The sequence below is a fragment of the Arachis ipaensis genome, chromosome B01 (assembly GCF_000816755.2).
Source record: "Arachis ipaensis cultivar K30076 chromosome B01, Araip1.1, whole genome shotgun sequence".
NCBI classification, from domain to species: domain Eukaryota; kingdom Viridiplantae; phylum Streptophyta; class Magnoliopsida; order Fabales; family Fabaceae; genus Arachis; species Arachis ipaensis.
In genome coordinates, this window is record NC_029785.2 from 12073267 (window position 1) to 12084466 (window position 11200).

General features: G+C 38.1%; 1 protein-coding gene and 1 long non-coding RNA gene across 3 annotated transcripts; one reads left to right on the top strand and one right to left on the bottom strand.

Moving 5' to 3' along the window:
- LOC110269587 lies at nucleotides 5918-6566 on the top strand. Its single transcript, XR_002358363.1, has 3 exons — nucleotides 5918-6009; nucleotides 6135-6218; nucleotides 6317-6566. It is a non-coding gene; the product is annotated as an uncharacterized LOC110269587 (long non-coding RNA).
- LOC107625216 (TORTIFOLIA1-like protein 2) lies at nucleotides 6681-11066 on the bottom strand. 2 transcript variants are annotated; one of them, XM_016327804.2, is made up of 6 exons: nucleotides 10037-11066; nucleotides 9469-9663; nucleotides 9264-9366; nucleotides 8217-8875; nucleotides 7206-7919; nucleotides 6681-7089 (listed from the first exon to the last, which is right to left on the bottom strand). In XM_016327804.2, exons 1-6 carry the CDS (start codon nucleotides 10706-10708, stop codon nucleotides 6901-6903), a joined length of 2532 nt encoding a protein of 843 aa, XP_016183290.1. In that variant the 5' UTR covers nucleotides 10709-11066; the 3' UTR covers nucleotides 6681-6900. The 2 variants fall into 2 exon arrangements, with proteins under 2 accessions (XP_016183290.1, XP_016183285.1); XM_016327799.2 differs by having other exon boundaries at nucleotides 8217-8884.

Genomic DNA, 11200 nt, shown 5'->3' on the forward strand with positions numbered 1-11200 from the left:
CCAAACGGGTCATCCCTTTATCAATCAACATTGCTCCAACCAAGCATTGAACTCACAAAAATCTTAAGTGTAACACAGGAAGCAAATTGGAGATCTCCATACATAGACTATCTTCGGACAGGAATCTTGCCAGGCGACGTCGAAAATGTCCGACACTTTCGCTGACAAGCCTTCTTTTTTACAATTTCTAACAATTGCCTATATAGACGAGGACTCTCTCGTCCGTTACTAAAATGTCTTTGCAGAACAGAAGCCGAACTTGCACTTGCCGAGGCACATGAAGGGATCTGTGGTACACACCTCGGAGCCTGAAGCCTGTCTTCAAAAATCCTCAGAGCTGGATTATACTGGCCGACACTAAGACAAGATTGCCAAACAAAAGTCAAAAGTTGTAACAACTGCCAGAAACACAGTCCGATCACACATCTCCCGGCCAAACTCCTACACTATTCCGAGGTAAGTTGGCCGTTCAACCAATGGGGCATAGATATCCTCGGCTCTTTTCCAACAGCAGCAGGGCAGGTAAAAGTCCTGGTTGTCGGAATTGACTATTTTTCCAAATGGATAGAGGCACAGCCTCTAGCCAAGATTACATCACAACAAATGCTTTCTTTTGTCTGGAAATATATTATTTGTCGATTCAGCATTCCTCGGCACATTATCACAGATAATGGTTGCTAGTTTGCCGATAAAAAAATCACATCCTTCTTGCAGGACTTGAAAATCAAACAACACTTTTCATCAGTAGAACACTCACAAAAAATAGGTTAACTGAAACTGCAAATAAAGTCATACTACATGCTCTAAGAAAGAAACTGGATGATGCAAAAGGCCTCTGGGCCGAGCTTATCCTAGAGATCATATGGGGATACAACACCATAATCCACTCAACCACAAAGGAAACACCCTTCTGGCTAGTCTATGGTTCAGACGCAATGATACCTGTGGAGATCTCCCAGTACTCACTGCGCACTGAAATGGCCGACCATACTACAAAAGAAACAGCTCGGCAATCCGAACTCGACCTCCTGGAAGAAGTCAGATCGTCCATAGCAATCAAACAATTGGCTATGCAACAACTCATAGCTCGAAGATATAACAAAAGACTTCACTCAAGGTCTTTCCAAGTAAACGACCTTGTGCTCAGAAAAATAGAACAAGCTAGAAGACCCTCAACACATGGTAAACTAGCAGCAAACTGGGAAGGTCCTTTCCGAGTTATTGAGGTACTCGGGCACGGTGCCTACAAACTTCAAACCTTAGATGGTAACACTCTCCCAAATACTTGGAATGTGTCCTCTTTAAAGTTATATTACAGTTAAAACCAGGGACAGGCTAGTACTCTTTTTCCTACTACCAAGATTTTTCCCACAATGGGTTTTGCTTGGAGAGGTTTTAACGAGGCTAGCCTACTTAGGCCTTTGGAATCAAAGGTTTTACCATAAATAAACTCCTTATCCAATCAATACTTTTTGCATTTCATACTTCTCAATTATTTGTCAAAAATTTATACCACCGATCTATACTCCGAATCCGACCATTCGGAAACAATCATTCAATCAGCTAACCGATCTTAATCGAAATCCGACCATTCGGAAACAAATCATTCAATCAACTAATCAATCTTAATCGGAAACCGATCATTCCAAAGCTATCAGTCAAACAAATAACCGATCTATCTCGGAATCCGATCATTCAGAATTTATCAATCAAACAAATAACCGACCTTGCTCAGAATCTATCAATCAAACAAATATCCGATCTTAATCGGAAGCCGATCATTCAGAATATATCAATCAAAATTGCCGATCTTATTCCGAAACCGACCATTCGGAACTTCTCAGGTAAACAAATGGCCAATCTTACCCCAAATCAGATTACTCGGAATTAATCACTCAAACAAATTGCCGAGAACAACTCGAAAATGGACCATTCAAAATTTATCAACAATACTGCCGATCATTAAACAGAAAATGGTTACACCAAATATTATCAAATCAAATAAACCCTAATCCTATTACTTGGCATCTCCCTTAACTCGGCCAACTCGGCCTTTCCTCAACGTTAACAAATCTTTATCAAAACTCCATCACCTGAAACAAATCTACACAACACTATGATATGTTTTATCCATATCAAGCAATCTGGCTAAAAGCCACAATCACAAAAACAAATAACACTGATAACATATTCATATACTAATCATAACATGCAAAAAGCATGAAGTCAGAAGCATTATAAGTTACTTTCTCTCAGAAACAGTACCAACACAACATTACAAAAATAGGCTCACCTCAGAAGCCAAATAGTTTACCAAAATAAATTATCCAAAAATACAACAACCACAGCCTATTGAACATTTTCATCCCCCCTCTTCTTCAGCACCATCATCCTCAACCATGGCCCCATCCAGAACAATCTTACCCGGATCCATCTGATCAAAATCAACATTAGGAGCTAAGAACCTGGCTTGCAGAGAAGCTCGCTCAAACCCCTCAATAAAAGAGTCTAAGATCGCTGTCTCCTTACTCTTTTCTAAACATTTTAACTCCACAGTCAACTCCACCATCCGAGTACTCATACTTGACAGATCAGCCTCTTTCTTTTTAACATCCTCTACCTCTTTTGCATAATTTTCCTTCATCAATTTTAGCTCTTTCTCAAGATCAGCTAATTTATTCTCCAGTTCTGTAACCCTCGCACTCTTCAAGCTCAACTGTTCCTCCAACTTCACATCTGGCTTCTACTCGGCCACTTGGCGATGTTTCTTCTCTTGGCTGCGCCCCAAACTCGCAAGCCGAAGTCCAACAACCTTCAACAATAACAGAGCATTTGATCACACACATACCAAAGCAATAAATAAAATAGTAAATCACATACATACCTGCATATACTGGTCGATGACAACATCACCAACCTCACCAACCAAAATCACATCTGCCAACCCTTGACATACCTCATCTGTGACGGCCATATATGGAAAATCCTTCCCCCACAAAGATGACCCGTCACTCAGCTCGGCCACGTCATGTAACTTCTTCTGATTCTCATAAAACAATTTCAGCTCCTCTGCTGGAACCTCGTCTCGAACATCCTCGGACTCATCAGACAAATCCACCAAATCATGCTTCCTCTTCTTCAAAACAATCTTTCTCCTGCTCAGCTTGGGCTGGTTAACCTCGCCAACCCCTGCCACCTTGTCAACCTTAGATGACGAACCCTCTTTGTCCAAATTTTTGCTTTTTACCCTCGATCTCAAAGTCACAGCAAACACCCCTGGATATTTTCCACCTACAAAAGAAGCCAAAACAAGCAGTCAGAACATATCTCGACCCGGATAATAAAAGCAAAAATTCAAGTCCTCACCTAAATACTATATTACGGCTTCCCTATTATCCTCCCACTGAAGCAAGTCAAATACTGAGATTAACTCTTTCCAATCAACAGCATCAATCAGGTACTCTATGATGCACTCATTCTTCGCATTGATAATCTCCTGACCCAGAATACTCTGAGGCTCCGAACACCACCAAATCAGAAATTTCTCCCCAAAATGATCGTCCATATAAAAAGGGAACTCTCCCTCAACATTCCTAACTTTTACATACATTTCCTTGAAATTCTTAAAGGAGGATTTATATAGCTTGAAAACAGCAAATCGGGGAGAACTATTCAAGTTTACCCAACCCCCTTCCAAACTCCTTTAGCCTGAAATAACGAAAAGAACAACTCCACCGTCGGTTTCTCTTCCAAAAACTCCATGAGAACCTCAAAAGCACGAAGAAACGCCCACCTATTGGGATGCAGTTGGGAAGGTGCGCAGTTCAACTGCTTCAATAACTGACACTCAAAACCACTAAATGGAAGTTTCACCCTCAATTCCTCCAACACATTACTATACATGTAAAAGAACTCAAACCCTTCCTCCCCTATGAAACACCCTCTCACTAGAAGAACAAGGGAGTAACTCCAAATGAACACCAGACCCAGCCCTAACAATCTTACTTGTATCTATTTCTTTCACCGCTCCCTCATCCAGAAACAACGATGAATACTTCCTCACATCCTCATTAACCCAGTCATAAGACCAATCAATCATCTCTTTCTTCTCTTTTTCAAACCCCATTACTAGGTCACACAAGAAGAAAGACAAAACACAGAATAGCAAAACGCAGAAGAAGAGAAATCAGAACGTACCTCGTTTGCTCATTTCTTCTCTAGCAACCTCAAAAATCAATTTTACATTAACTAGAGAATCAGACTCTTCTCATTCCATTACATTTACCAAAAACAAATTTAACTAATGCCAGTTACTTTCCTCTATACCCACTACTAATCACATCAAACCGCCCCAGGGAAGCATTGAAAATGACAAAACCACTTAAATGCTATCATTACTTCTCTCTCTCCTCATTAAAAACAGCCACTTTTCACATTCTTTTATCTTTTCACATTTTTTAATTAAGCATATTAAACTAGGGCTCCAAACCTACTCCATCGGCTGAAGTTATGCATTCACTCAATAGCCAACTTATGCTTCATTAAAAGCTCAACCTGCTTCATTAAAACACTTTCACAGGCTAAGCTTGGGGGTTATGATCCGACCGTTACAAATATCAAGTCATAACTCGGCATCATGACTCATAACTCGGCCAAATAAATGCATAGTTCGGTGTTACGCGTTACCAACCGAATACAACGGCTTGCGTACTAAGATCAAAACGTCTGAACAGAAATCATCACCCATTAAGTCTTATTATTATTCTTCAATTCAGACGATGAAACAAAAGCATAACCGACTTGTTTTACTCCGCCTATAAAGGTATAACATCTTCTCCTTAATTGGACACATTGAATTCTCAATACTGACTTAAGTTTCGGAGTGCCTTTGCAGGTACATTCCCCCCTTGTTCCTTGCTCACGCTCTTCGCAATTGGATATCTCCTCAGAAAAAAGCTCGGACTTCCACGAAGCTCATAGGTCGGCAACAAAAATAACAACTCGGCGTCGACTCCCAGGGACCGAGCTCTCCCTTCAGATATCCATACAAAAATAAATAGTATTAATGTTTAGTGTAATTTTTAAAATTAAATTGTAGCTTTCTAAAAAGCTATTTAAGTACTTATAGAGAAGTTTAAAAAAAAAACTTCTCTCATAATAATTTTTTTTAAATAAATATTTTTAGAACTAAAAAATCAAATATAAAATAATTTATTTATAAACTATTTTTAATATAAATATTTATTATTTAAACTATTTTTTCAAAAGAAATTTAATTAAAGTATTTATCCAAACTGAACCTAAATCCAATATAATACAAAGGTTCATAGTACTTTACTATTATTATTGATGAGTACATTTACACAGGTATGATTGTTGGGGTATTTGTTATACCTATGGCACATGGTTTGCTGTGGAAGGAATTACCATAATAATCCTTCATTGGGCAAAGCTTGTGAATTTTTGTTGTCAAAACAACTTCCTAATGGTGGTTGGGGTGAAAATTACTTGTCAAGTCAAAACAAGGTTATGCCTTAATAAATTTGATTTTGCTCTTAATTTTGCACAATACTAGGAAATTCAAGAATATCATTTTGTTTTGATGTAGCCTTACATGCTCGATTTCCTTCATTCAGGTATATACAAATCTAGAAGGTAATCGGGCAAACTTAACTCAACCTTCATGGGCTTTATTGTCACTTATTGGAGCAGGACAGGTTAGAATTCTTGAATTTCATAATTTTTTATAGTGACATAATTAAAAGAAACATTACTACTATTAGTATTAACATATTAGTCCTTCAAACATACATACGACAAATAAGTTAATAAATTACTACAAATTATTGGAAATTTCTAAAAGATCCTTGTCAAATTAGAAATGACTACTATTACCTAACAACATCTTACAATTTTCAGATAATTAATTGTTTCTCAGAAAGAAGAATGAATTGAAGAATATACAATATATGGTATACAGTGAGATATATGATATTTACAAATGATGAGGTAACTGTGATATGAGAGAATGAATATCTTTTTATTTTTCTGTATTTATTTTTTCCGAATTAAGTTTAGATGCAAAGAATGTAAACTGTGCTAATCATTGGAATTTTGCTGTAAAAACTAAAAAGGCCGAGATAGATGCTACACCCATACACAAAGGAATAAAGTTAATAATCAATTCCCAAATGGAAGATGGAGATTTTCCACAGCCGGTAATTCTTCCATATTAATCATATCTTAGCATTTAGCAAAAGGGGTTCTATAATCAACATATATATAACTTTTACTAATTTCTAATCCAATTTTCCAGGACGCAACAGGAGTGTTTTTCAGAGAAACCGTCATAAACTATGCATCACATCGTAACATACCTATATGGGCTCATGGAGAGTATCGAAGCAGAGTGTTGCATGCATCATAATGTAAGCATAATTCATAAGAATATTTTCAATTTTCTCTTATTGATTCCATAGTCAATTTACAAATGGTAAACATGTATCAGTTATAATGTAAACCTTGTATTTGATTATTTCCAATGTCCAATGTAATATTAGTTCTTACTCATGCTTTACTTATCCTACATTACATACATTTATTGCTTTTTTTTAACACTTTATATAAATAAATGGAAAATGAGAAAGTGTAAGACAGTTATGTTGATTTAAAAAGTGAGATGAAACATAATTCACAATCAATATCTTGACATAGGTAGCCAAAGATGCATATTGCTGAAACAAAGAAAACACAATCCTTGCAATATACATTGCTATCAAACATCATGAACAAACTTCCGAAGTTATTTTATTTCAGAATGACTAGCAACGAACCATTGACTAAACCTAACACTAGATAAAGAAAATGGCATCAACATTTTCCCCCTCAAATATACAAAGATTATGAAGTTTCATTAATCTTACTCCATATATGATGCAACTTCATTGCTAATTCAGTGGCGCACCTTCTTTCTGCATGACTGATAATAGTCAAGTCCCCAGCTTCCTGAACTGCAGATATAAGCTGTTCCTTGACTTCAATGGAGAGAGCTATGCAATTTGGTCCATGGATGGTGCTCATTTCAACAATCTAAAATAAGAAAATACCATAAATTGTTTGAAGTTAATACATGACACTCCATACTGTTAAAACTACCAATTCAAGTGTAAAATTTTACTCTGAATAACAATAGTAAGCATACTCACCTGCTGCAACCAGGGGATTATCGTATTAAAGAATCTTCCTTCAAGAATATATGATGCTAAAGTACTAAGAAGAACATTGACTGTCTTCGCTGATAAACTCTCTATAACTGGACCGGTTTTATTCAGAAGCTCAACAAGTATAAGTTCATCACCAGAGCATAGAGATTCCATGTATGCAGAGTTTAGATCCCCTTCACTCACAAGCCGTTTCACACATTTCCAGTAGTTAGTATTACTCACACGACAACCAATTCTGGGTTTGGCTCTGGTAGCACAGGAAAGGACATCATCGTTCTTTCTCACTTGAGTAGAAATCATGCTGCGTGTATCATTCGCAGAACTGTTCAACATATCCTTCTCTGTAAAATTCCTTGCATTCTTTGGCTTGTAGCTTTTCCATGAATCTGTGGTATCTCCAGCAAAGTTCCTTGGCTGGCTCCTTGAAAATGTTTTCTTCTCCTCCCAACTTTCGGATTTTTTATTCGATGACAAGCCAGACAGCTTACCTTTAATATCTACAGATGGCCTTGGAGTGCATGTGGAGAACCTAGGAGAAGCTGTATTTTGACTCGGCCTCAAAAATTTGGAGTTTTCTGAATAAGAATGTCTTCCTCCTTGCACAGATTCTTGAGTTAATCTATCAATTACGTTTTCTAAGCCTACCATTCTTGATTGGATTGTAGAAAGAGCATCCATTATGCCGGTTGTAAACATCTGAAAAAGATTTAGAAGCACATTAAGTAAAAGGATGTGATGCACAATGAGAAACACCCAAGTCCAGCATTGAAATTAAAAGTTTACCATAAGTTACAGAACTAACATTTTTCTATACTCCCTCATGATAAACACATGGATATTTTCTACATTGATTATGTTGTTGATAGGCGAGTGAGAGAATCATGAAAAGGAAACAACTCTTATTAATAATATTAAGGGTTGTCATGCTCTTAAAAGAAAACAACAAAACCTATATTCAAGAAATTGTGCATATAAGCACTGGTGTATGAATACCTGTAACTGATGCATCATGTTTGCCTGTTTGATTTCCATATCCGAAAGCTGATTCTGAATACAGATCATATCATTTGCAAGTTGAACACAACAACATTCATGTGGAGCATGGGGATTTTGCTCTGTTATTGTAGAACCGGAACTTCTAGGATTCTGAGACTTTATGGAGTACATTTGTTCATTACAACTTCCTTCTTCACCAAACTGTTCACTTCTTGCGAGTGGCTTCTGAAATCCATTCTTTATAAAGCATTCATGAGAAGCAGCTAAAAACTTGGTCTCAAAGTTATCATTGGTAAGATTAGAGACAGAAGAGCACTCCTGCTTGTCATCCATAGGAACATATTCATAACCAATGTCGCGCACGCTTGTAACTTCTACACTAATTGTTTCTAATGGCTTGGTGACAGAACTACTCTCAGAATCTTCATTCAGGCTATGGAATTCCACTATAGAATGAGTTCTAGGCACTGCAATTTCAACATGCCAATCGTCTTTGAGATGCTGAGGATTTCCAGCATAATTTTGACCTCCCTTTCTAGCAGACAGAGGAATTCTTCCCATAGTTGATTTTGTGTTAACCTTTTGGGCCTTGAGATCTCTCTGTCCAGATTCGGTTGTACTACTAAGATCAGCCGAGTCACCTCTGCATGTGTTTTCTGTGGATGCCATAAGTGGCAGCAAGACACAAACAAGAAATCAAAATCAAAAGCATGGAAAAATAATAAAAAATAAAAAAGGCTGACAATCATAAGCGTGAAGCACATTTTCACATTACCAGAGGATGATGTGCTCAAGATTAGTTCAGTTTTGTTTTTTTTTTGGGGAAATAAAAAAGAAAAAGATTCTTCCGAATAAACTCTGCCTATGTTTAAGTAATTTTACAAAGTTTTATATAGCTGATCCCAATTTCAGATAAAAGAAGGTTGTATACTTGTATTAGGCCATCAACAGCAGATAGGCACCACTAAAACTTTGTTGAATCTTCATGGCATGGAGTAAATATTACTACCTGAGATAAAATTTCTAGTAAAAGTGAAGGAAGACCTTTTATGGAGGATCCTGTTTCAGAAGGCTCAGGAGTATGAGGGCCTGGAAGAATTCTCCAATACTTAAGTGCTTGCAAAACAGCATCCCTCACTGGTTTCACCTACAACCAATTAAAACAAGTACTTAATCAGTTCACAAGAAACAAACATGTGGTTCATTTCATTAATTTATGTGAATAATAATATATCAGATTGACAAAGACCTTGTCGAATCTACATGACTCAAGAGAACGAATACAGGAAGCCCTTAAACATGCCAAGAAAGAAGCACCACTCAAACCAATCTCTCCTAGTGCCACGGCAGCCGCTTTGCGTGTCGCCCAATCACTGTCCTTTAGGGCCTCTTGGATGCTAGCAATAGCAGTGGACAGCACATTCTCCGACGGAGCTCCCCCACCCTGAAATAAAAAATAAAATAAAATAAAATAACAACACACAGTTAGTCACACAATGGCACACTGCAACTAATATTAGCCAGATGAAATCACTTGAAACTTGCACTCAGGTGTTTTGTTCAATTGATCACATAATTTCATAAATACAGCTCAAAATCCACCTCCACTGCAATTGAATTCGAATTGCTTGACTTAAACCATCTCAGATATAAATCATTTTGGTCTAAGCAATTGATTTTAATGTATATACATTGTAATCTAATTCAAACGCAGATGCACGAGTAATAGGCTAATACTGAAACTTTCTATTACTATCAATTTGGAACATAAACCAAATGATTACAGCTGAAAATAAAATAAAATTACAAAACTGAACCTGGATAATGCTCTTATTCAACTCAACAAGTGCCGGTTTCGCCATGAAGTGCGGATTCTTAAGCAACTTGAGAGTTCTTCCAAGCATCTTCTGCAAAACCGCCACTGGAGGATCACTAGTAATATCCACAATCCTCGCCAGGCACATCGCCGACCCGCTCTGCACGTTCTTGTTTTGCTCCCCTAACGCCTCGAATATCGGCCTCACCACTGCCACAAACGCCCTGTCTCCGCCGCAGCCATTAACAATCTTGGACGCCAAAACCCCAACCGCGTCCACGCACGTGTCCCTAACCACCGAATCCGCGTCCCTCAACCGCCTCACGATGCTGGACACCATCTTCGGAAGGTACGGCAGAACGAGGTCGCCGTGGACGGCGGCGACGGTGGCCATAAGGCGGACGCATTCTTTCCGTACGGAGGCCTTCTGGTCGGAATCGGTGTCGAGGAGGCAGGAGAGGAACGGCGAGACGGAATCGGCGGTTAGCGAGCGCGCAGTCCTGTCGAGCTCCTCGACGCCGATCTGGTGCGTGTCGCGGTCGGAAAGTTTGTTGAGAGCTGTAACTACCTTTTGCTTCAGCTCGAAGAGCGTTTTCGCTTGCGATTGGTGGTTGTTATGTTGCTGCGAGTGTGGCTTCTTCATCTTCGTTGAAAGCAACGAATGATAACTCATATGTGAATTTAACTTATATCCAAATCCAAATACATTAATATAATTACAAAAATAGACCAAGTTTTCAAAAGATAACAGAGGAATAGTTTACAGTATACTTGAAATTGAAATTTGAATGAAAGGAAACAAGAATGAGAATCTTGAAGCTATTACATATGTTACATTGGGGAGGGGGAAATGCAACTGAACCAACAGAAAGTGTGAGACAGGTTCATGGGTTTGTTTTTTGTTTGCTATCTGGGAAACCATGTCTGACTCCGTTCGCTTTAAATTTTCGCGCCGTAAGCTATAGAATTTGAATTTAGGGAGCGTGTGTCGGGCCCAGTTTGGATTTGGGCTTTGTTGGGCTTGGGAGTGAAATAAGGTGATGAAGATCAATCTGTTGTTAAGACCGAGAAAAGCAGCTGATGCCTTGGATCAATGGCAGCATCACCTAATCCATCGACAAAAAAAAAAAGACCGAAAAAAAAAATATATTCTCTCTTTTTAGAT

Coding starts and splice junctions, on each gene's coding strand:
- LOC107625216 (XM_016327799.2), bottom strand. CDS start 10,708: ATGAGTTATCATTCGTTGCTTTCAACGAAGATGAAGAAGCCACACTCG. Junction 8,885..9,263: donor AACAGGATCCTCCATAAAAG/GTCTTCCTTCAC, acceptor TGCCACTTATGG/CATCCACAGAAAACACATGC. Junction 7,090..7,205: donor TAATCCCCTGGTTGCAGCAG/GTGAGTATGCTT, acceptor TTCTTATTTTAG/ATTGTTGAAATGAGCACCAT.